Raw genomic sequence first — 26,700 nt, 5'->3', positions numbered from 1 at the left:
TCCCAGATGATGTGCGCCGAGTCCATAGTCTCCTACCTGAGCCAAAACTTCATCACGTGGGCCTGGGATGTCACTAAAGAGTCCAACAAAGCCAGGTAAGCCCACCCTGCCCCCCAACCCCTCCACTACCCAGCCTCACCTCCCCACACTGCAAATGCAGAATATCGTAATAGGGCACATTTCATTCTGTTCTGCCTGTCCCACATGCTAACACCACCACCACCACCACCATCACAACACACATACACCACCACCAACACACACAGACACACACACACACACCACCACCACCACCACTCCTGCAGTCCCCGCCTGGCTTCTCTGTGCCTCATTTTGCGTGCAGACAAAAGCAGTTGTGTTTGCTCTGTGAGGCCCCGATTGGACAATCTGGTCTAATCTGGCCAAATAATGCCTCTGTGAGAGATTGGGAGTGTACTCCGAGAGGCCGCCCGCCAGAATCTCTTCATTTCAGCAGAGTGGAGCAGGCTTCTCCCTCTCTCTCTTTGTTTCTCTCTCTGTGTCTGTCTCTCTCCCTCTCCGTCTCTCTCTCCTCCATCCTCCCTTCTATCTCTCTCTCTCCCTCTCTCACTCTTTGTCTCTCACACACACACATTGTCTCTTTCTCCTTCACCACTCTTTCTTGCATTACCCCTCCCCCCATATTTCTCTCTCTCTCTTTCATTATATATCAGAGGGACTAGGGACTAGTGATGAGAGGCCGTGGAATGTTAATGTTATTCAGCCATTACAGATCAAATATCCATTGGTGATGCAAACCGTTGCGTGATAAAGTTAGTCATTTTAACTTGCGAAGCTCCAAGTGGATCCTGCAATGCAGCTTCGCTCTTCGGTGAGATCCCCGCAGCTCTCCTCTCTTAATTGCTATCGCTGGCTAGCAACTAAAAAGTTGAAAGCCATTGACCTCCAGGTCCTGTGACCTAATCTTCGTCGCCCTCTCTGGCCGGGAGAGTCTCCGGTGTGTGTGTGTGTGTGTGTGTGTGTGTGTGTATGTGTGTGTGTGAGAAAGAGGGAGAGAGTGTGTGTGTGTGTGTGTGTGTGTGAGAGAGAGAGAGAGAGAGAGTGTGTGTGAGTGTGAGCTGGTGTTAGAGCTGGGGTCCACGGGTCAGGGGATCATGCAGGGCCTGATTTGGGCCCAGCGGCAGGCCTTGTTCAGGGGGCAGGCCACAGCTTTTCCCCTCTTCCACTAGGCTACCCCTCAATAGCCCACCCCCTGGAGGGACATGTGTAAGGAGGGCCAGAGTGGGGAGAAGTGGAGGGATGAAGGAATGGGGTGTGTGTAGGCGGGGGTGGCAGGTCCAGACACTGACCCTGCTTCTATTTGATTTCCTTTGGGGTGGGGGGGGGGTGGGGGGGGGAGGGGAGGTGGCAGAGCAGGGGCATATTCCTGCAGTCCATTCTGCTCACTCTCTCCTTTTAGCTTCTTGCCCCAACTGAGCCTTTTATTGCAGATTAAAGGCAGGCAACATCTGGAGCTTTTCATAGCGACCACTGCTACACACCCCCTCACCACCTCCCCACCCCAACCACCTCCCCACAGACACACACACACACACACAGACACACACACACACACACACCTTCTCTCTCTCACACACACCGGTCTCCTGCACACATTTCTCACGCTCCCAGGTTGAGCAGGACTGGCCTCTCATTGGCGTTAGTCGTAGTGGCCATTAAGCAAACCCACTGACTCCCGTGGCCTCAGCTCTTTGAGTCTGCGCTCCGCAGCCCGGTGGACGGCCCAGGAATTCTCAGGCCTTTTCAGCACGGTGATTAATTATGCATAAAAATCTCTAATCTCACCACAGCGTGCCAAGATAATTGTCACCTTCGGGAAATGCTTGTAAAATACCACAGTGACACTTGTTAGCATGCGTTACATTGTTAGCAGTGGAGGCCTGGCATTCCAGGGTAATGTCACACTGTTTTCCCACACTGCGATCTCTTTCTCGCGCTTGTGAGTGCTCAGTGACTGATCAATATACTTGGCAGAGCACTTTACCACAGAGCTGAAATGTTTGATCCCTTTGAAGTTGATTATGAAGAAATAAGTCAACTTTGAAAAAGCTCAAAGTTAATGCGAAGCTTATTAAAAAGGAAACCACAGTATTTGAGCACCCTGTCATGCGAAAAATTAGCGTTTGGAATTGCGAGCGTGACTCCTCCGTTGACCGTCTTTTACCTCTTGGGCATGTCTGTGCGAAAACGTGTAGGCTAGGCTATTTTCTTTTCTAATTCCTCTTCCTCGTGGTGCTTCTGGTTCACCTGCTGGGTAAGTGCTCACCTGAGGTGTGACGTAGAATGTGCTCGTTCTCAGGCAGCGCAGAAATCTCTCTCCTGGAGCCACACCTTGACAGGTGTGAGTCTGACGCGAAGCGACAGCGTGGAGCAACATTAACATTCTAATGTCTCGCAGTGGATTGGAGACCTTTGCCAACTTGTCAGTCTCATAACCTGAGCACCACTCATCCAAGGAGAAGTGCAGAGAGCAGGTGTTTGGATGGGGGGGGGGGGGCAAGAACAATCTCTCAAAACATTCTTCTCAGAAATGTTGACTGTGTTCTCTTTCCCATGGTGACAGTAGTTATATTGTACTCCTCTCCCGATAGAGTCGCGACTGCTAATCCTCACCAGTCCCCAAACCTAGTTTTGTCTCATCACCCCATAGTTATTTGGTTAGTTGCCTGGCCTTTGTGTTTGTTGTCTTGTTGAAACAGGAGCTGCTCAGCGGGTGGGGGTTTATCTAAACGTCCGTGTTCCAACAGGGCTAGCGTAGGGTAGGGTTTCTCACCAGGCCCACGCGGCTAATTGTTCTCTTGTCCTGTACGACTGGTTAGAATTACACTGTACTCTCTCTCTCTCTCTCTCTCTCTCTCTCTCTCTCTCTCTCTCTCTCTCTCTCTCTCTCTCTCTCTCTCTCTCTCACACAGTATGTCCAGCTGGTCTCTACTAAGCCCTGCTTCGGTCCCTGCTTGCGGGGTTGTGTGTTGAGAGTGGGGGAGAGAAGGGGGGGTGCGTTAGTACCGTGGTTGTCTTATACACAGTGTCTGGGGGATGGTGGTCGTCAGACCGCGTAACGACGGAGGTGTGTTCCCCCTGACGCGCTCCACTTGGCCTGGGCTCCGTCCTCCCCTTCCGCCCCTGCACTGGGCCTCCTCCAGGAAGTGATGGACAGGAGTTTGTTTTCTTGCTGTGTTCACACTCCTCAGCTGTGATTGTGCTCACGGCAACAGGGGAAAGGCAGGGCGTGGGCCCTTAATCTGATAAAGATGAGCAAATTACTTAACGAGGGCTCTTTTCTTTTCTACGAGCTTGCTGAGAGCGTAAATAAATTCAACCTAATGGGACAGTTACCAGTCAGTGATTTACAGGACCTGATAAACAGCAGGCAGCTGAAACAGAAGTTGTCAAAGTCAGGAAGACGTTTGTCTGCACTTCATGTTGTCAGATTCCCAATAGCAAAAGCAGGATAATTACCACTACAATTCAGTCATTCACTTCCTGTCTGAATGGCCTGCCGGAAGGTTTTGGCTCATCTGTCCAAGCTGTGTTTAGAATTTGAATTACTAACATGATGGCACAGTCATTTTTACTCTGTAGAAAAATACTCAATAATAATATGAAGTGGGACCAAAAAAGGTTCTAGATCCAAACCATTCTAAGATATGTCATGAGTGAGAGATCACTTGCATAAGTGTATAGCTCTGTTAGTATTGTGGAAACAGACAGGACTGTCTACCTTTACTTTCCTCAATAAGCCATCTCGAGAGGAATACATTTAAATGAATGTCCATCTATGCAAGTGCTGTCTGATTCATTTCACACCTTCCTTTGCTTTTCATTATTTTATATTCTACCTCCAGGGCACTGCCGCCTGTCTTATTCCTTCTCTTCCATCTTCTGAAAGTCATGATTACTAATGAGTAACTCTCCATACTCTAGACACACACACACACACACGGGCGTGCGCCATCACTCTCCACTGTTCCCCCTGACCTGCGCACGCTCTGGTCCTTGGCTCCTTTCTCCCAGCCGTTGGTTATTAAAGCACACCTTATTAAAACCAGGGGTGGGGAAACCTAATCTATATTTGCATTCAGTCTATAGCCAGTCATTAATATTATGACATTTACAGTGAGCTGAGAGGCTCTGGCTGCTACCCTTTTCCTTGGCTTGAAATGTTAATTTAAAAAGTTCTGTCTTTGTAATGGAATAAGAAATCCTCGGCTGCCCTATCAAATTCATCACGTCTGGAGAGGAATGCTAATCGGCTGCTAGGCCCACGGATGGGAGGAGGCGGGTGGGGTGCGTGCGTCGTGCGTGCGTGCGCGTGTGTGTGTGTGTGTGCGTGTCTGCCAGAATCAGAGGCAGAATTGGTTTTAAAGTCCCTTAATGCACCTGGGCCTGTGGAGGCCTCCTGTAGCAGCTGTAAGTCTCAAAATAACCCCTTACAACTTCTCTTCTTCTCTGCTCTTCTGCGTTTCTCTCTCTCTCTCTCTGTCTCCCTGTTTCTCTTTCTTTCTCCATTCTGTTTTCTCCATCTATCTTATATTCTCTCTCTTCTCCCAGACTACTCACCGTGTGCACACGGCACTTTGGCAGTGTGGTAGCGCAGACCATTCGGACGTACAAAACTGACCAGTTCCCCCTGTTACTCATCGTCATGGGCAAGCGGACATCCAATGAAGTATTACACGTCATTCAAGGTAACTGCTCATCAAATGTCCCCCAGTGAATCCCCTGCTCTAGTGTGTACAATAAGGTTCTGGGGCATGATCTGCATGTCTTGAATACCGCCATTCATGATAAAGCGTTGGTTAAAAAAATTAAGAGGTGAAGTTGACACTAATTTCACAACTCAAAGATGTTGAGAGGAATCGGTTAAACTAAAATTAACTAAATTATTTGTTTGTTCGTTTGTTTATTGAAGGCAATACAACAGTGGACGAGCTGATGATGAGACTAATGGGAGCGATGGAAATCTTCACTGCCCAGCAGCAAGAGGACATCAAAGACGAGGTGACCCAAGCCGTACACAAAAGACGGCCCACAATTTGCCAATAACAACAGAATCAAAAAACCTTAGCCTTGCTGTATGAAACAGCTCTTTGAAATGGCTGTTTTGATTGGCCTCATCCTCTCCCTTTACCAGATCCTGACAAACTAGCGTTCACACTCCACCTGTGGACAAACCTGCATGCTAGGACACATCACATCCCAAAGCATTGTCTCCTCCGTCCGTCCCAGACAGTAAGAGCAAGAGAGATAAAAGCACAAAGGCCCCACAACCAGAAAGAAAGTGTACAACTCAAGAGTTGCTATTTTCCTTTGCAGTGCCCTGGCGGTCACAATGCAAGCCCCAATCCAAACGCAACTCTGAGCACTAGTAGCCCTTAGCCGTCCCTGCCTTCTTAAGTCCAGTCCAAACAGCACAAAGGAAGTTGAAAGCACTACGGGGAGAGAACCGGATGAAACAAAGGAGTCGGTGCCTTTCATTCTTGTGACTAGCAGGCCCAGGCGGTAACAAGGCCCTCTCTGTGTGATATGGAGAGCCTATTCTTCCCCTCCCATGGGCCCATTCAAAAGCCTCTTATTCTCCAGCCATTCTAAAGGCATATGTTTGTACTCTAAACAGGGCATATGTTCGCGGATGGTATTGTAAGTCTTGCCTTCTTTTTCCCCGTATTGCGTTATTGTTACGAGGGCATTGAACAGTTTCGGTCAATAGCATCAACCAGAGTGTGCCTAAAACAGGTGCAACTCCATTGTCGCTAATGAACGGAGCTCAGGCTGGGTCCGTTTCAGCTTGGTCCACAACACTAGAATGTTTGTTTAACGATAGACAGTAATGCCCATACCTTTCCGAGACGTTAACTTCCCTTATTTTTTTTATTATTCAATAAAATGACATTCATTAAAAAGCATTTAATTTGGCTGCATTCATCGTATTGTTTTGAAATTAAGGTAGGCACGCTGTGCACGACCGATGCTCGGGGCTGGTACCTTATTGGATGTCAAATGTCGTCGGAAAATAATTAATGTAACCCAGAGATGAGTCAAATTAAACCATCATATGTAATCTTGGCAAGAAGAGGAAACAGAGTGGCTCCATGGCATATATATTAAATAAACTATAAGTAAACTTGTGTGAATGTTGCATCCGCTGCCAATAGTGGAACTTTAAAGAAAGTGTGTTTAAAAAGTGTGTTTTTCTTGACTGGTGTTGGAACTGGAAATCAAGGTTTGAACAGTCCAGAGATAGTATCTCTTCTCTGAGACTCTATGGACCTCTGAATTGCTATGTCCATAGCCATTGCTTTGTTTTGCTTTTCTTCAGACAAGTAAGTAAAAAGAGTTAGGAAATGAGAGCCTCTCCACCACGGTCTCTGAGGGCACTTTAGGCCTGGACATTGGTTGGGACGCCACCACTGGTGCCACAGATGCCTCCTTAGATCTCCTCTCGGAGCTCCTCTTCACTGAGGGCTCTAATAAACCACAGCCCTTGTCCTCATTCCGGTGGCCTGTTCTACAACCCTGACTGCAAGTGTCTTGCGCACTGAAGTCTTTATACTTGTACTTCTACTTGCCTATTTGGCTGACACTGTTATCCAAAGCGACTTACAATTATTACAAGGGCCTTTCTCTCCAGAGCAACGTGGGGGTTAAGTGCCTTGCTCAAGGCCACAACAGCGGCAATGGGAACTTTTTTTTTGCATGCTAGCCCAGCTCCTTAGCCACTATGCTACCACCTGGTCCTCTTTCCTGTTGGCCTGTGGCCCTTGGTGGCCCCTGCTGTCTCTGGCTAGGCTGGGGTGCTGACTAGACCGCAAGCCGAGCCAAGTGCAGGTCATGTACGCACGTTGGCGGAGTTGGTGGGAACTGTTAAGGCAGCCCAGGGGCGAATCTGCGGTCCTGTTAGCTGAAGCGTGCACGCGTCTGTGACACGCTCACCTCGTGTTGTGACAGCTCTCAGGTTCTCACGAAATGCCTCGCCTGTTTTTTTTAAGAGGAAAACAAATCATTAAGTGCAAAAGGCAACAGAAAAAGGTTTTCCCATAACAGTATTGTACAGGAAAATCTTCTCTGTGCTCTTAAGCATTGCTAATGGTACATGGAATGTTGATAACCGTCTCAAAGCAGGTGGATAAACAAATGTTGTGCACTGTAAAATGAGACACATCTCTTTAATCAGAACACATTTACAGTACTCATTTAGTGTTTTGGAAGATGCAGAATATAATTATGATTGTTGATTTTCATGTCATTTCCTAGACATTTGATAGTCTGTCATTACAAAGAGCTCTAGTTTGGAAGGTTATGAGGCAGGGAGCAGGGAGCAAGTTGCATTACGAGTGCATGTTGAGGGCGCGTTTGCATGTCTTGAGTCTTTCCCAGGTCACTAAGAGCATCACCAGAGGCTCCTCTTCCCCATCTCCATCCCAGTGCGTCCTCTAATTGTGTTTGTGTAGTTCTACTTGGCTCTGAGACCAACGCGACTTGACTTGGGCTAAGTGAGCAGAGCGGAGAGGCGAGCCCACTGGCCCTGGTGGTGTAGTTAATAACCGCAGGAATGTGCAAGCAACATCCTGTAGGTGCCACAGTCTCTAACGCGTTACTCAGGAGCTCAGGCGTGAGACAGGTGGGGAGATCTGTCTCGGCCAATCACAGCGCAGGACCGGGAGGCTCCATTAAGTTACTGCTGATCCTGTTCTCACTCCTGTACGGTTCCTGGGCCAAAATGTCACTGTGTTCCAGATTCCCCTAAAGAGGATTTCTCAGACGGTTTCAACAGCATGTGCGCTGGGTGTAAATCATTCAATTACATTTACTTCACTTGTGTGATTTTAATACTGTGTGCGTGCGTGTGTGTGTGCGCGTGTGTGTGTGCACGTGTGTGTGTGCGCGTGTGCGTGTGTGCGTGCGTTTGTGTGTGGGTGCACCAGGATACTTCTGAGTTTGGTTGGCCTCTGTGTGACTGCACTGTCAGCTGGGAAGATGGCATGACTCAGAATGACTCCTGGCAGTCAGCGTCTGACAGCATCCATCCGTGCAAGGGTCTGTCTGTTATGTGCCAGTGGTGTAGGGGGTGTGTGTTTGTGCCCACACCAATGCAGACCCAGACAGCCTGACCTTGGACGGGCCAATGTGTGTGTACATGCATGCATACCTACTTTGCCTTGTATGGATGTGTGTGGGGATTGGGGGGGGGGGGGCACATGGGCCTAAACAGGCTGACCACAGTGTTTCTTCTCCAGTGTGATCATCCAGACACAGACAACACCTCACCACCACCCCCACCTTTACCAGACAGTTCAGATATCAGCCACATTATGCTGTCTGTGATGTGGCCTGCCGGTGGTCAACTGCCCAGCAGCACAGGCCATCCTCAGTACAAGCCACACACGGACAGAGCTTTCTCTCCACTCTGAACCAGCCCAACAGCCTCACTGAAGCCTTGTGGGGGGGGGCTGGATATTGCTGCATGGGATCTGCACATCAAGATATCAGTTCAGGACAGAACAGGAAGTTACCGTTTCAGACAGAAAGTTACAATGACACTAATTAGATGGTCATAAATGATGCAGGCCTCAGTGTTTCTTGTCTACCTGGGGTGTTACCATTGGAGCACACACACACACACACACACACTCTGACCCTGTTTATGACTTGCCTTTATTCATGTCACCAGCCTTTGTGTTGCCGATAAAGACCTGTATCCTCATTCATGTATCCATGTGTGCCTTTGATCATCCTGCGTGTCCCCAGCGTTTCATTCTCTCGCCGTGTCACTCCCATTCTCCAGACCGCAGGAAGTCCACACAGCAGCTATGCCAATGCAGCTCTTTCAGCACCGGCAAAACCCTCCGCCACCGCGCTGCACAATGGAAACAGTAGTTTTTCCTCCTACCATTGATTAGGGGGAGAAAGAGAAACGCTTCCTCTACGCCCTCCTTCCAAACACAGCAGGTGGAGTAGCGATGTCGTCTCTGTGCCGGCACAAACAGGGACTGAAGGCCACTTAAAAAGGAGCCTGCTGTTTGTCCACAGAGGAAGTAAAACCCCCCACCACCCATGGAGACTCCGTTCAACTCCCCCACAAATTAATTATTTTAGTTTCTATTTAGTTTCTACTTTGTACTGTGTAGTAAACAGAGTGTGTGTGTGTCTGTGTGTGTAGTCAGGTGAGCACTGCTGATGTCATGCTTTCCTTTTGGTCTTTCTGGCAGGACGAACGGGAGGCCAGAGAGACGGTGAAGAGGGAACAGGACGAGGCCTACCGCCTCTCTCTCGAGGCCGACCGCAAGAAGGTAGGTGAAGGCCTAATATTCACCTGCACAGTCAGCACATGAATCACGTACACCTGGTTTACATCAGGCCTGCCAGAAAGTTCTGGAACACATGATCACCAAGTTTGTTTTCTTCATATTATATATAAAAAATATGAAATGATCTCCTAGCAGAATGATTTGTCTCACTGGAATTCTATAGCACAGTAGATTACTGTGGCATTAATCATTAAGTGGGCAGTAATCTTTTATGTCCAGTTGCTAGTCTTTTAATAGTGTCATGATCATTAATGATGAACAGTTCTGATCTCCCACATACCATGGCTCATATGTAGCTCAGTTCAGTACCTCTTTTGGCTTCATCTCTACAATAGTTAGGGGATAATGGAGTGGTCATTTTTGCCACCTTAGAGATGCTGACGAGTGTGTGTGTGTGGTTGCAGAGAGAAGCACAGGAGAGGGAGGAGGCCGAACAGGTGCGCCTGCAGCAGATCCGCAAGGAGCAGGAAGAGGAGCGAGAGGTGAGACACACACACACACACATATATGCTGTCACTTACTCACACACACATACACCCTTACATACATACATACATACACGCACACATATACGCTGTCACTTACTTACACACACATACACCCTTACATACATACACACATATACGCTGTCACTTACTCACACGCACATACACCCTTACATACATACACACACACACATATACGCTGTCACTTACTCACACACACATACACCCTTACATACATACATACACACACATATATACGCAGTCACTTACTCAAACACACATACACCCTTACATACATACATACACACACATATATACGCAGTCACTTACTCACACACACATACACCCTTACATACATACATACTCACATATACGCAGTCACTTACTCACACACACATACACCCTTACATACACACACACACACACACACACACACACACACACACACACACACACACCTCTCTCTCTCTCTCTCTCTCTCTCTCTCTCTCTCTCTCTCTCTCTCTCTCTCTCTCTCTCTCTCTCTCTCTCTCTCTCTCTCTCTCTCTCTCTGGATACGCGCGACTCGGCCAACACAATCCAAATAAAACATTCACAATCGTGAAAGCAAGGACACATAGAAGATGTCTAGCTAAATTACTATTAAATCAGCTTAGCATCATTAGCATGCTGCACATATTTGTTTAAAACTCTTGCATTCAAGTTGACTGATCATCTCAATACCAATGGGCCTCACCCGAGGTGAACAAGTATTACCTTGAAATTTAAACACACATAGGGAAACAGAACAGTCCAATCAGTAGAATATGATAAGCTAGCCAACTATGCTACATTGTTTACAATATTTCCAGGCTTGACCCAGACAGCTGAATTAAAGAGGTAGAGTTGTAATACAAATAGTAGGCCTAGGCTATAGGCTAATCTGCATAAAGTGTGCTGTCATTAATATCAGACATTCAGTATTCTCTCTTTTTATATCAGGATATAAAATAATACAGATATATTATATTATATTGTAATCCTCTGGTGTTCTAAGGTAGGCTATTGAAATGTTAACCCTCACACACATACGCACACGAGCGGTACACAGTAATTTACTCACACACTTACACATACACACACGAGCAGTATACACAGTCATTTACTCACACCCTCACACACATACGCACACGAGCGGTATACATGCACATACACACCTCTGCACACACATCAACATGTAGGCACACGCACTACCAGAGACAGACTGACAAACACTGTCACTATGCATATGGTCGATCACATAATAGCCTACAAACAGTCGTCTACACCAATACAAGTCATGTAACAGAGCATCGTTCATACACACGCATGCTTGTGACTCCATACCTAGCACTATATTCCCATACTCACGCTAGCAAATGAGACTCCATACCTAGCACTATATTCCCATACTCACGCTAGCAAATGAGACTCCATACCTAGCACTATATTCCCATACTCACGCTAGCAAATGAGACTCCATACCTAGCACTATATTCCCATACTCACGCTAGCAAATGAGACTCCATACCTAGCACTATATTCCCATACTCACGCTAGCAAATGAGACTCCATACCTAGCACTATATTCCCATACTCACGCTAGCAAATGAGACTCCATACCTAGCACTATATTCCCATACTCACGCTAGCAAATGAGACTCCATACAAAGCACTATATTCCCATACTCACGCTAGCAAATAAGTGAGACTTGAGGGGCATTTACACTGACAACAGCCTTTATTTGATCAGTTTATGGAAATGGAGGCTTTTGTTTTGTGTTCCATTGTTATTTTTTTTCCTGTGTGGTGTTCCGTTTGTTTCTGACAAAGACCCTGACCAAATGAGCTTGTATTAATCTTTTCATTTGCTGTGTGCGCTTTGTCTTCCTTGAAGGTTCTATATTTTCACTTTATTAATGTTTTTATTGCATCTCTCCAGTTGATTTATGACCAAACAAGCACTCATCCCTCTGACCTTAAGTTTGTCCAGGGACACCCGTCTCCCTCAGTCTGACACACACACACACACACTAGAGTGTTATTGTTGTTTTTACAGTATACACACACACAAAGGGCCTTGCTGGCCCATGAGGCTGCTGGGGCAGAACAAAAGGCAGACGCACAAAAGCCCACATGCGCCCACAAAGGCAAACAATCACGGCCCGGGCCCCGGCACTTGCCCGTGTGTGCCCGCACCCCGCACCCCTCACCCTCACCCACACCCACACCGCACACCGCACACCGCACACACGCTCGCCAGCGCCACAGCCACCGCCGGCCCTGTTTGCTCTGCCCCGTGCTGCCCAGTGCACCCAGCCAGCGGCCTCACATTTGTCACATTAGTTAAACAGGGAGAGGGAGGGCCTCAGACAAAAGCATCCCTCACTGCTTTTAATTATACCACTTTAGCGCTCGCTCGCTCGCTCGCTTCTCTGTGTCTCTCTTATCACTATAGCTGCCCATTCACTGGCCACAACAATAAAAGAAGCCCTGGATGTATGTAACAGTGTAGATATTCAGAAATATGATCCCTGTGCAACACACACACACACAAACACACGTACAAACAATTGCATACAAGGACACAATAGCCTGCTTGCCGGCCTTTCTGCTTGTCTGAATTGTGTACCTGCAGCAGGCTTGGCTTACTTAGTGACCTATGCCTCACACACCCAGAGATACAAACACTACAGACTGCTGGAGGCTTGCCTTACATAGTGACCTATGATACACACACACACACACACACACACACACACACACACACACACACACACACACACACACAAGCCCAGCCGGTGCGGTGGGTGGCAGGTAATTGGCATAGGTCCTGTGTAATTGTGTCAGGTCTCCTTTCATGGCCCTGGCCTGACCTGACCTGCGTGACCTCAGGTGGAGAGATAAGTGTTTGTGTGTGTATATACATGAGGAGCAGTTTAAGTGTGTGTGTGTCTGTGTGTGTGGGGTTTGTGCTCTTAAATAAGGGGCTGTTCACCTGGTGTCTGTAATGGACCTCTGGGGAGAAGGCACGCTTCATAAACCCACAAACCCACGTACGTGTGTGTGTGTGGGGGGGCGGGGGGAGGCGGCGGCAACACAGACCCAGTCCTCCTACTGCTCCCCACAGATCAGATCAGATCACCAGCGCAGATGACCGTTCACCCAACACCAACACCAACACCACCTCACAACCTCACCCTCACCCTCACCCACTATAGCCACTACTTCACGCCAGTTGACCAGGAGGACGCACAGTGGAGCCAACTCCACACATCCTGACTCCACCGCCTTTGTGTGAGCGTCACGATTTGGTCTTCCATCCAGATCGTAGCTCCCGGAGGCTTACGGATATGAGACCTGGTGTGTGTGTGTGTGTGTGTGTGGACACAGTCAACACCAAAAGCACAATTGTAATTAACCTCCAGCCTAGAGGAGTGCAGATACATGAAAGCTGCTGGGTTGTGCTGTAATCCTCCAGTGGCAGTCAACCAGGTAGAAAGATGGCAGATACTATAGAGGAAAGTGTGTAGGGAAGGAGCAGCTGCTACTGGTTAGTTGGGTTCCCATTGAGCAGAGAGCTGGGCTGGAGCCGGCTCCAATGCCTTATTGCTTCTGACATTGTGTGTGAGTAAACAGATCAGTGGGATATCCCCCTCTTACACACACACACACACACACACACACACACACCTATGCACACACAAACACACCAATACACCTGGAGCTTAGCCAAGCAACCCACCCATCCGTTCACTGCTTGTACACACACACACACACACACACACACACACACACACACACAGTCCATATGACTGTTGTCTGGCCTCCGTCTGGTGAGTGGCTATAATGGGCCTCGTCGGAGAAAAACAAACACCCACTCACACAAAACAAAAAGAAAAAGTGTGTTCAAGATGCGAGTAGGAGGAATTCCCTTTCTTCTCTTTGTTTTGTTTTCTCTTTTCTTTCTTTCCTTTTTTGGGGTGGGGGACTTTGTGTGTGGAATGGCAGATGAAAGGAACTGGAGGCAGAGAGAGAGAGAGAGAAGTGGTGATGTCATTATTTTCTCTTGTCAGCCTCCCCCACCCTGCTGTTTGTTTTGTGTTCCGTGGGGATGCTTCATTCCTCTTTCTCTCTCTGCTCTCCCTCTGTATCTACCTCTCCCTTTCATCTTTCTCTCTCTCTCTCTTCTGTCCCCCTCTTTTCTCTCCCCTCCTCTTCCTCTCTTTATTGGTCTCCTTTCCTCAACCCCCCCATTTCTGTATCTGTTGCTTTTCCCTCTCCTCCTCTCTCTCTATCCCGCTCTCTCTATCCCTCCCTCCCCCTCTCCCCTCCTCTTTGTGTGTGTGGCGGGCGTGCGGGTCCCTCGGGCCTGTGAGTGACGCGGCGCTCTCCCAGAGGGCCGTGCGTGTCACGTGCGGATGCCGCGGGTCCCCTCGCATGCTCACCTGAGGGAGTGAGGGCCGCGGCTCTGCCGCACAAAGCCTGGCCGTCGCTAATGAGCTACTGTTGTCTCCTCTTATGAAATATAATTGCATTACGGTGGGTAAATAAAGCCGCCGCGTGTTGTCACAGCATATGCTACCCAGTGTCAAAACAGGAACAACAGACGAGGAGGCGAGGAGTCCACTGGGGACGCACAGCTACCCCCCCACCCCCCCCCACAAACACGAACACACACACACCTCCACCTGTCCCAGGAGAGCTCATTTCTGCTCCGTGTTCAAGTCACACTGTTCTCTCTTTTGCTTGCTCTTGCTCTCTTTCATTCTCTCTCTTTCTCTCTATCTATCGTTTCTTTCTGTCTTTGTTTTTAACCAATAAAAAAAGTTTAGCTTTTTCTGTACTTTTGTTCTAATTGAGTCTCCATGTCTTAACCCATTCTAATCTGACATATGCTGGATAGGTCTGTGTGTGTGAGCATTCTCTACGTTAGAATGTGTTGAATTATAGTATTGTGTTTATAGAAGGTAGGGAAAAACAAGTCAAGCCCATATCCACTCTAGCCAGTGTTTAGCAGGTGCCACCCTTAATTGGTTTGTCCTGTCCCCTCTCTCCTCTCGTCTAGGCCATCCGCCTGTCATTGGAGCAGGCCTTACCGCCCGAGCCCACCGAAGAGAGTGGCGAGCCGGTCAGCAAGTTGCGCATCCGCACGCCCAGCGGCGAGTTCCTGGTGCGGAGGTTTCTGGGGAGCTGCAAGCTGCAGGTGCTCTTCGACTTCGTGGCTTCCAAGGGCTACCCCTCGGACGAGTTCAAGGTCCTCACTACCTTCCCCCGCAGAAATGTGAGTACACTGACACACCTGCACGCACGCACGCAGACTCACATACAGAGTTGCAGAGAGAGGCAGTCATTTTCCTATTCTCATGTTTAATATCAGTAATACCCTGCAATGCAATACAATGATTCAGTATCGCCACTTTACACAGCTGGCAAAATAGTGACAAAAAAACTGACATGTAAACAAAAGCACCCACAACAAATTATCATTCTGGGATGCACCTGTTGCCTTGGCGTCTCACCGTTGAGCTGATCGAGTCCCGATCTGCTACTAAACTGCTCCAATAGTTCTGATATCTGACATTGGGCCAGCTCAATAAGAGCTCCATAAGACACACATGTACAGTAGGTGTTCTTTGGTGTCCAGTCCGTTTCCGGCACAGAGTCTCTTGTGGTGCCGGCCCAGAAGTGCAGTGTGTCAAGAACCAGAACCATCCCATCCCCTTAATCCCGCCGTGTTGCTGAGAGACTCATCGCGCTCCGTAATCCCAGCCTGTCTGCTGCGGATGGGGACTGTACCGCACACTCGCAGAGCTGTGGATTAATTAAAAGCCATGCTGGACTAATGAGCAGCCTGTTTTTCCCCCTCTCCTCTTCTTACCCTCTCTCTCTGTTATTGTGTGTGTTTTTCACTTTCTCTTCTCTCTCTCTCTCTCTCTCTCTCTCTGCACCCACAAGTGCATTTGTAATTTGCTGTAAAGAACACTGGCTACTTAGGATACAGTCAGCAGTATTCTCCTCGGCCCAGTGCGCCCCTGTGCCGCTCGCTAGCTGCCGCTACGCTAGCCGCGTAATTAGCAGCTAGGGCCGTGTTAGCACGGCACGGCGGCAGGCAGGTATCTAATGAGCAGCGCGCAAGCTACCTGCTTAATTAGCGGCATGGAAACAAAAATGAGCTTTTCACTAATCAACAAGGGGGAGGTGTGCAGGCCTGCCCAGGCTGCGTGCCAGTGTGTCCACTGGGAGAGGACACACACACACACACACACACACACACACACAGGCACACTTAAGGCAAACACACACTTATAAACACCACCTCCAACTACACCCACAAGCACACTTGAGGTAAACACACACTTACGAACACTCCCCTCCAACATATGCATGCACACACATTCACAGAGGCACACATGCAGTACACGCACACTTATCACCTCTCCACACACACACACACACACACACACACACAATTATGAACACCCTCCCCAGCCACATTTCACGCACTTACAAACTAGCATGTGCACACACACTCATCTGTAAACAATGCATACAAAAGGCTAACCCACGCTCCCAATCCCACTCTGCCTCTCACCCAGTGCACACAGTACACAGTTATGAGCAGAAACATCAACACACCTGTGTTCTTATACACCAACAGACAGGCACACCCTTGTACTAATATAAGCTCTCCAGGACACATGCACAACGTTCACACAAACGCTCTATGCATTTACTGCTTTGAGATCGGCTATTTATTGACATTCATTTCTGTTCTAGTTAGTCAAGTTAGTTAGCCGCCGCAGAAGTAGAAATGTATCTTGCCATGAAGAGGCATGTTTGTGTGTGCGTGTGTGTGTGTGTGTGTGTGTGTGTGTGTGTGTGTGTGTGTGGGGCGTGCGTTGCGCGTTCTGTTGCGAGAGCACTAGCGAGGCTTGCCAGTATTTGTGCATCTGAACACAGTGCCCAGTCTAATCCTGCCGCTCTCTCTCTCCCTCTCTAATTAAAAACATCTCTTCCACTGGCTCCTCTCCTCGCGCACTCTCCTGCGATGGGGATTAACGGGATGTACGACTATTGCATTTGTAATTCTCCACAAATGTTTAAACTGCCGCTCACCATCGCTCCTGCATCAAACACACAGACCATTGTTGGCAATAAGAGAGTGATCAAATGTAGGATAATTAATAAGGGAAAAGAGGGGGAGAGAGAGAGAGAGAGAGAAGGTGGGATTGGGATGGAGAGAGAGGGAGGGGTGTGGGGATAAGTGACTGAATACTTTAGTTTCACTCCCCGCCTTTGACACTCCGGGGTGTGTTTGTCAGCTATTGTTAGTTTCTCTTTTTATTCTTTCATTCTTTTTCTCACTCTGTTTTTTTTTTGTTTTGTTTTTGTTTTAGTGTGCGTCTGCCAGAACTGTGTGTTTTTAGTCCGTATGGACAGCTGTGATGGTGTTCTCAAAGCGAGCTTCATCTCTGTCTGATTGCCTCGTATAAACAAACGCTTGCTTGGGCATGGGCTATTCGCTTGGGTGGGTAAACTGCAGTGCTCTGTTCATACATAAGTAGTCTGGGTCTCGTCATAGCATGCTAAATATCTCATAGCAAATCCATAACATGCTAAATATCTCATAGCGACTTCATAGCGTGCTAAATCATAGGGACGTCATAGCATGCTAAATATCTCATAGCAGCTTTGCATTTGGATCCGTCAGTGTCAACGTCAACTCTTCCCATCATCGTTAAGCAGAATTGTGAAACATTGCGAAGCCAGTCTGGCTTTAAAACCAATGCCTCTCGATCCAAATGAATAGGCACTCGACTTACGTAGCTCACCCCTGAGTTGTCTCTTGTTACACATGCTGATGTTTTTTAAGGTGGATTTAGTCTAGGCCTCCCTGAGTGGTTTAATAGGTTTAGTAGATCCTAAAGCCAGACTCTCTCGTCTCCCAGGTTTACTGTTTGTTTTTCCAGCATTGCCACCCAGGATGTTGGGGCAGTCTGGTTATTTCCGTCCTTTGGAGCCAGGCAGGAGGTATTGAGACCCGGGTGTACTAAAACAACAAACTAATAGCCAGAATCCCCTTAGCACATCATCGGGTTAATGGGCAAACCCAAATAATTTATTTAAGGATGCGATCGGGTGATATGAAGGCATATTGGTACTAGTGTTTATTTCTCATGCTCATGTTATTAGTCATTAAACGTTCACTTTAAAAGTATGTTGGAGAGTTTAACTAACATTTGATAGTGACCTGTCCATTACCATACCATCCAGAAAGCTTCATCTCTATCTAAACAGAATAAATGTGTATTGGAAATAGTTTATTTGTTTATTGGAATTAGAATAGGACTAAATGGGGACATAGAGAAAACTAATTCAGTAAACGTCAGATAACTCTGTCCAAACACTGCTGCTTTATGGAGCCAGAGAAAGGCTTACTAAAACTGGTCAAATTAAGTTCATATTTGTAAATCCTGTACACCCAGAGGCTTGCTATTATGCATAATTCAATTTTAATTCCATTTGTCATGGTTTTGTAAGTGTGCATTTAGATTTATAAAACTGAAATTCTCAACAGTATTTTACAGTATTTGTCACATTTCTGTGCTTATTTTAAACCCTTTTTTTGGCCTTGTATTAGTCGAGTGGTGTGCGTGTTTTCACTAAATGTTTGTTTTGCTCTAAGTACACAGAGACATGTCAACATTATTTTCTTTGGTATCAAACAGTTCCCCATCAAAACAGCAGATGGAGATTAAAAATGGTAAGCGCCAAATTAATTGACATGGATGGCTTGCATAGAGCACAGGGATGGGGAGGGTGTACTACACTGGGACTGTGAGCTAGAGATGACCGAGATCTTTCTCTCGTCACGAGACTAGTCCGAACATTTCAGCTAAATATTTGGAAACCATCCTGGCAGTAATGTCTGTCTTGTGTTCTCCCTCTGGATAAACCTTTTTATGGATATGTCTAAAGATACAAAAATGTATCATTCATTTAACATTTATCCATTTTGTTCCTGCGTTCACCTCCCTCACCTGTCACCCGTCTCTCCTGCCTCAGTGAGTTCTGTAGGTTTGAGCTCTGGCCGCGTGTCCTCCCCCTTTCCCTCTTCCTCCTCCTCCTCTCCTCCTCCTCCTCTCCTCCTCCTCTCCTCCTCCTCCTCTTCTCCTCCTCTCCTCCTCCTCCGTGGTGTAGCCCCTGTGCTGAGACCTCCTCCAGGCCCCCTCTGCTCCGCTCCGCGTCGCTCTGCATGCTGCCATCCTTCCCAGAGCCAGATAATGACCTCCCACAGCTTTCCATAATTGGGCCAAATAAACACTCAACCACAGCAAAGAAAGAAAGAAAGGACGAAAGAAAGGAAAAAAAAACAGACAAGTGTGCTTGAGCTTTAATTAACGTTGAGTCCTAAATGGCTTCATTAAAAATGCGTTTTGGTGGCGGCACATTTCATCATGTTTTCAAATGAACGTCTTCGCAGTTTCCATATTTGTTATGAAACGCCGCCCCCCTTCCCCCCCATTCACACTCAACACACCAACACTTGTGTGTAATTAACCTGCTTTGGTGTGTCGTAATGAAGTGATTTGTAATATTTCTTCAGGCGTTGTTTGAAGTGTTAATCTATCTGATTTAAGTCATGATGTCAGCTTCTATCTGATTAGTCTGTGGAGATGATCCAACATGCCTTCAATCATAATTCCACCAAAACAAAGTGGGTGTTTGTTTAAATAAAAATATCAACCCAAAGGTCAAAAATAAAAATATTAACCCAACCCATACTGTAGTATTTTACACCAATAGCTCAGTTGCCAATCAGTGCAGAGATATGGGATAAATAAACTTAACATAAAGCTGGAAGGGAATTTTAGCTTAATTTTTTATCTCTGCGTAAAAATGTATTCTCTTTGGACTGACCCATCATGCAATCTTATTTCATTTATTTAGTACTGGAAAGAAAAGAGAAAGCACTTCTTATGAGATTAGTGTGTCTTCCACAAGTGTGTGGCGGCTTAGTGAGTGTTGCAACTTAACATGATCTGTGGTCATGGAGAGCAGTAATCTCTATCAGCCCTCTCAGATGAGCAGTCAGATAAAGCAAGTCTGCAGTGTTGTGGATACGCGAGTACTCAAGAGCGTTATGAGCTTATTACACCACACACATACACACTCTCTCTCTCTCTCTCTCTCTCTCTCTCTCTCTCTCTCTCTCTCTCTCTCTCTCTCTCTCTCTCTCTCTTTCTCTCTCTCTCTCTCTCTCTTTCTCTTTCTCTTTCTCCCTCTTTCTCTTTTGATCAGTCTCTTTTGGTGATTTATCATAATCTCACAGTGAAAACAATGAGGAAAAAAGGAAGCAAATTTATTCTGAGAGAAGGGAATCTCTTTCAAAGAACTAAATATTAAAAAAAACACATATACCATGCAGAGTCTGGCTTCAAAAAGTCTGACTTCAAAAAGTCAAAAAGCAATGTATTGGTGAATTCACTAATTGAGCTTATCTACCTGGCCTAAATATTGTGTGACTTTTACATCTCTGATACCATTTTACATTTGTTACATGTTAAGAACTGCATATAACCCAGCAGTACTCTTTCACTGTCTAACATCCCCCCACACCCCTGTGTGTGTGTGTGTGGGGGGGGGGGCATGGTTATTAAGCTCTTCTGCAGCTCTTGAGTGTATTTGGTCTCTGTGTGAGGCCAGAGAGGATGAGTGTGTCAGAGGGTTAGCTGGGGGATTACCTGCAGTCATGGTCTCGGGGGCACGTGAAGAACGCCATCAGAGGGGTTTCATGCAGCCACTTCTACTCTCTCAGCTACTCTAATAACCTCTTCAGGAGCTTAGGACTGAGCAGAGCACACACTCACACCCTCTCACACTCCTACACATGCGCACTCAAACACACATGCACACACACACATGCGCACACACACACACACACACACACACTACACAGAGTATGCAATGCATGTATGCAAAAACGAGACACACTCATTTCCACCTCTCTCTCTCTTATACACACACACACACACTACACAGAGAGCAAGACACACCACCACAACATTCAAATTCAAATCTTCATTCTGAACTTTTTATTTGTTCTTCTGAGAACACGCCGCACAGGCATCGCACAAGGATCCACTCGTTTTTAATTTCACCAGGCCATTATTGCGGTCAGTGAGAATAGTGGTGAGATTTCGCAGGTATTCTCTATTACCAGAAAGAGAGAGAGAGAGAGAGAGCGCTAGCTAGCTAATGCTCTGCTTCTGGTTTTCCACATCATGTACCTGTGAAACTTTAAAGGGGCCATGTTATGCTAAACTCACTTTTTCTGTGCTTTTGTACTTCAATTTGGGTCTTTGATGCTTCTACAAACACTGCAGGTGCGAAACAAAACCATGCGTTGTGTTTTTGTGGGTTAGTTGAGAGAGGTTGATGTCAGAAACTTTGCGCTTCTGTGAGCTAGTCAGAAATCTCCCTTATCGAGATGTCACAATAAGGGACATTTGAATGTTACTACACCCAGAGCCATATAGGGCACTGACTACCCACCCCCATCTGAACATTCCCACCCACTAGGTTAGGAACTTCCTGTCAAAGATCCTCCATTTTGGTCGTAGCCTATCGTTTCCAACCAGCAGAGTATCAACAGTATTTTGTGTAGTAGGCTAAACTCAAATAACTTGACTATTAGGATACTTTACTACGGAAATTCAAACAGAATGTTTGTCACACATTCATTAAACAGCCTATTCTGAAATGGACTGAAACTGGCGAGAATGGAACAGCTTCAGGGACATGTTTTGTGCAACCCATAGGCCTAATTTGACTTGTTGAAAATAAAGTATAATGTGGGACCTTTACATTTTAACTTTGTGGAAATAGTCTTTCCTTTCTTTGAACTGGTGAACTGGTCCCCTGTGTGTGTGTGTGGGTTTTTGAAACACTGAGGACATCACTATGGCATAGATTAGTCCCATTTTAATTGGGTAGGCCCACAACAGAAGGTAATGGCACAGGAGCTGGAAGGTTCTCAGAAGCGAGAGAGACAGATAGATAGAGAGAGAGGGAGAGAGGGAGGAGAGGAGGTGTATAAACAACAGCTTTGTTTGTTGACAGATGCCGCCATGCTTATGGTCTGTTAATTGGATGACAATGTAAATAATCACCAATGGCGCCGTGGACCTCTGACAGTGTGGCGCCTCTTTCCTCTCCCCAGTCCTCAGTTAGGAAGGGGTGACACACACACACACTATGTAATTTGCCCTTACCTGATGTTGTAGTGTTGCCACAGGCTGTCAGGTTCATTCGCATGGCTGGCATTTGTGCATCACTTCTCTGAAGGTGAGAAAAAGGCGGAACAGCCTTTGAGAGAGACGTGTGTGTGTGTGTGTGTGTGTTGAGGGTGCTATCATGTTTTAGCGCACCATCTTGCACTCCTCTTGTGCCCGTCCCCATCCTCAGAGTCCTGCTGGGAAGTCAATTGCCTCCTGCTGGGGCTTTAGTTGAGTGTGGGGCAACAGAGCCGAGGAGTCACCACTGGTGTAATGCCACCCCTGGTCCCTGGGGAGTCCACAACCCCCCCCCCCCACACACACTCACACACCCCACCCCAACCCCCTGCCAGTCCAGTGACGCCAACCTAAAGCCTCATGCTTTATGCCAACACCTCCAGCCTCCTCTACCCGATGGCGCTAAGAAGAAATGCTAGATCAAAGAAGACCTGGAGAAGGGGTGGAGATGGGTGTCTGGTTTTAATTAAGGCAAGTGTTCAGACGTTTAAAGACGAACCAGCAGCCTCGAGGGTCGAACGACTCCTGGACGCTTTGGATTGGTCCCTTTATTTACGCTCCGATGGGTCCGAGATCCTCACTGTCTCTCATGTTGCTGCTACAAGTGATTACAGAAGCATCACAACATGTCACTTGTCCCTAGCTTGCACTTGCACACTAGCACAGAAATCTTCCAAGTGACGAGCATTTGATAAACCAAAGTAGAACTGAATTGTTATCAACACGGCGGCAGCAGAAGGGTTCAGCGCCGGGGTGCGGGTTGTCGTGAGAACAATAGAGTAATGGAACACCGAAAGCGAAGTGCACGGCACTCATGTTAGCACCGGTGTGCAGTCGCCTAAGTGGTCAAAGAGTTCATACTGGCTTGTAAAAGGTCGTCAAATGCTTGGCCAGTGTGCCATTCTAGCTCTATTCCTGCTCAAGTTTCAGGGCACTGCAATCGGCAAGAAAGGTCATCTGCACCTCTCTAATTAACAAGACAACCCCCCCCCCCCCCAACACCACCACCACCCCAACCCCAACACACCTACAGTATGTCAGCCTCCTATTTCAAGGTCATGACACTGAGCCGGTCGTCAAACTGTGACCTAAGCGGACAGCTTTCAGAGTCGGGGAGCTGTTAATTACTGCGCCTCGTGCTCATAATAGGCCCGTTAATCAGAGGCTGCCATTTTGAGCGTCGGCTCCACACGTCCCCAATCCCCAGTGGCCTCCTCTCACCTCTGTGTGAGGGAGAATAAAACCTTGGCCCAGGTGTGGTCGAGAGCTCAGGCCTATGTAACAGGAGCCCCTCCAATCATTAGGTCCCTCGCCGCAGCCTCCAGTCGGGGAGTTACGCGACCGGCTGAATCGCCATCCTGACTGAATCGCTAAGTTAAGAAGCTAAGAAGTCTCTTATGTGGATTGCTCTCGCTGCCACCTGTTCGGGTCCTGTATTGTTCCAGCGGGCTTGAATTTGTCAGGTGTTGATGATGCGTCATGCAGAATTGGAGTCTGTTTGCAAGAGGGAGTGATTGGAGACGGGGCTACACTGAGACTGCTAGCTTTCCCTCCTGTGAGGAAGCGATACCATCATGAAACATGATGAGCATTCTGGCTAGCGTTATCGAGGCAGAGGTCACTGTGTCCAGTGTCAACTCAGTGCAAGTCCTCTCCTCTTTGGCTAGGTCCTTATAACAGTTAGAAGCAGCAGAAGAACACCACACACACACACACACACACACACACACACACACACACACACACACACACACACACACACACACACACACACACACACACACACACACACACACACACTGTTGCATTGAGGGAGAAGGCTGGAAAGAGGGCCTCTCAGATTTCAGCCCTGTCTTCCCTCCAGCTCTCGACCTGCATGATGTCAGACCAGCAGAGCTCATGACCAGTCTGCCCCCAACATGTGCGGTCACTCCGTCTGCAGCGTGCTGGGATTTGGCGTGGACCATGTTATCGGATGTTACAGCTTGCTGTTCTGGTCTTGACTTGCTGTTTTTCCATTAGCAATGTCCTGATAAGACACTGTTTGGTGTCACTGACATGGCCTCATAGTAGTTTTGGATCAAACCCTTCCATTCAACTTTGTGGATTTCCAAAATAGATTTACATTCAGGTGCAGGGTTAGTGTTTTAGAACTGTATGTAAGTTTACTTTAAGTAGATGCAGCCTATGCATTTCTTTACATGCTCTTTTCGTATCTAGGGCAAGTTAAAATGAAAAGGGGAAGCAGATTCTACGTTGTACATCTGTTGTGAAAGTTAGAAAAAAAAGGGTTTGGTCCATTTCAGATGACACCAACCACGTTTACGTGCACATTCTTCTTCTCTGTCGGATTTTTAAACATCTGATTGATGTTGGATCAGCTGTTTACACAATGTGATCTAAATCAGTGTTTCTCAAACTTTTTCAGACCAAGGACCACTTAATCAATAAAAAAAGCCTCACGGACCACCTAGCTAAAAAAAATTAAATTAAATTAGACCTACTTAAATAGTAAATTACACAATAGGCCTACTCACTGAACCACTTTGATTGTATTATTGTGTCAGAGAATTCATATGATTTAAACTGGCATGGCTTACATAGGCAGTGTTGCAGAAATGTTTGGATTTACATACAAGTTGGTTCAATATTGCAAACAACTCATCTATATTATATTTTACCACGTCTGCTCGCGGACCACTTGGGCTAGCTTGCGGACCACCAGTGGTCCCCGGACCACACTTTGAGAAACACTGATCTAAATGGTTCCTGTATATTCTTTCTGTTCATTCATTATGTTTGACACAGGCTTTTACAATCATCTCAAAAACACATTTTTGTTATGCCACTAAACTTCTTAACCACTTTTATTGTTAAAAACCTGTTGTTATTTATATGACATGCAGCATATCTGACCGTGTATTTCCTATTATGGAGAGGAACAGAGATATCTATAGTCATCTGACAGGTTTCTCACAGCCAATAGGTTCTCAGTGAACTAAGGTTATACCAGCTCCTCAGAGGCTCCTCTTAAAACTATGAAATGTCAATACTGCTCTGTCAATACACCCAGCCTAGGCATAGAAAGCTTAGGATTACAATATGTATAAATATATACATTTGAGTTTTGACAACACTCATCCCATATAAAAAATGCATTTTAATTGAAATGATTGCCTGGTGGTCTGTGGAGACCTCAACCTATGTAAGATCTTGGTGTTATTCTCTGGAGATGTGCTAAACTAAACCCTCAGTAAAATACAGTGTGTGTGAGCTGTTTGAGTCTTTGGTGTGTCCTGAGCCCTGTCCTCATCCACTGTCTTGTCTCTTCCTCTTCCTCGTCCTCCCGCTCCTCTTCGCTGCAGATCACGCAGCTGGACCCTGCGTCGACCCTGCTGGAGGCCAAGCTCTTTCCCCAGGAGACGCTCTTCCTGGAGGCGCGGGAGTAACACTGCCCCCCGCTGGAGAGGAGGACAACCCAAGCATGGTCCCACCGTGTCCAGAGACCACCCTCAGACTCTCTCACACACACACACACACACACAAACACACACTTTTAAAACATGGACGGACACAGATACACAGATATACGCACACACACACTCTCACTCTCACTCAGACACATACACACGCCCCTGTGGATTGTACATGAATGCGGAGTGTACAAGTTGGCACGCAGGAGCTCCTCACAAGCACACAGTGAAAACAAAACATAAAATAAACACACACACACACACACACACACACTCTCCGTACACGATTTTTGCCGTGTTTTCTTTTTCTTCTTTTGTCAGCCCACATTTTTGAAATGTAAAAAAAAAAAAATGATAATAATAAAAAAGAAAAACATACAAACAATAACTAAAACCACGGTGCAGAGTTGGTAGATCAGCATTCTGTACAAGTACTTCCCACTAAAGGCTGCTTCCCGGACTCCTCATTTTTTATTTTTTTTTTCAAAACAAAATCGGCTCTCGGAACCGAGATGTTTTACCAGGAGAACGCTGGACACACTCTCCGGTTTCATTGAACCCTTCGTCCCCTACTCTTCTTCTTTCTAATCATCATCATCATCACCACCATCTTCTTCCCATGGTCTCTTCTTGATTTTCCACCCTGTTCCTTTTTAAGTTTGATGCTGTATTAGTTTTAGTTTGATATACATTATATAAAAATATATATGAACATGCACCCATCTGGATCCACACTCTATTTCCAATATGATGCTAAAGGTTGGTTTTTAAAGAGAGTTGGGTTGTTATTATGGATGAAGTCATGGACACCCCTCTAACCCATAGTTTCTCTGCAAAACCAACTCCTGGGGTTCCAGCCATCCCTGCAGAATCACTTTGCCTCAAGTAATATGGTTTGATTATGGTAATTGAATGTCAAAGAATGCCTAAGCTGCAATACATTTGGGGGAAGAAAAAAAAATCTTCCTTTTTTATCAGTCTAATAGAGCAACAAAATGATCATTTATTCTTATGTTAAGAAACAGGACTGAAGAGGATCTCATTAGACAACTGTAAGTATATGAATTTTACATCCAAC

The 26,700-nt window shown here is 46.7% G+C and overlaps 1 protein-coding gene across 1 annotated transcript in view; it reads left to right on the top strand.

The window, feature by feature from the left end:
• faf1 (Fas (TNFRSF6) associated factor 1) overlaps nt 1–26,340 on the top strand; it is a gene marked incomplete in the record, with an annotated part of 81,242 nt that extends 54,902 nt beyond the window's left edge. Inside the window, 7 exon segments of the mRNA XM_076278006.1 lie at nt 1–95; nt 4,591–4,727; nt 4,952–5,040; nt 9,249–9,329; nt 9,752–9,829; nt 14,919–15,134; nt 25,515–26,340. The exon segment at nt 1–95 is cut by the window's left edge and continues 60 nt beyond it. Of these exon segments, the coding sequence (XP_076134121.1) occupies nt 1–95; nt 4,591–4,727; nt 4,952–5,040; nt 9,249–9,329; nt 9,752–9,829; nt 14,919–15,134; nt 25,515–25,598 (780 nt within the window).
• Between the last annotated feature and the right edge of the window lie 360 nt (nt 26,341–26,700).

The sequence above is a fragment of the Alosa pseudoharengus genome, unplaced genomic scaffold (assembly GCF_046254945.1).
Source record: "Alosa pseudoharengus isolate Yale_2024_CS ecotype anadromous, Long Island Sound unplaced genomic scaffold, YU_APseudo_1.1 YU_APseudo_1.1_scf_11, whole genome shotgun sequence".
NCBI classification, from domain to species: Eukaryota; Metazoa; Chordata; class Actinopteri; order Clupeiformes; family Clupeidae; genus Alosa; species Alosa pseudoharengus.
The sequence above is the reverse complement of the archived record's forward strand: the minus strand, read 5'-3'. Positions and strand labels throughout refer to the sequence as shown.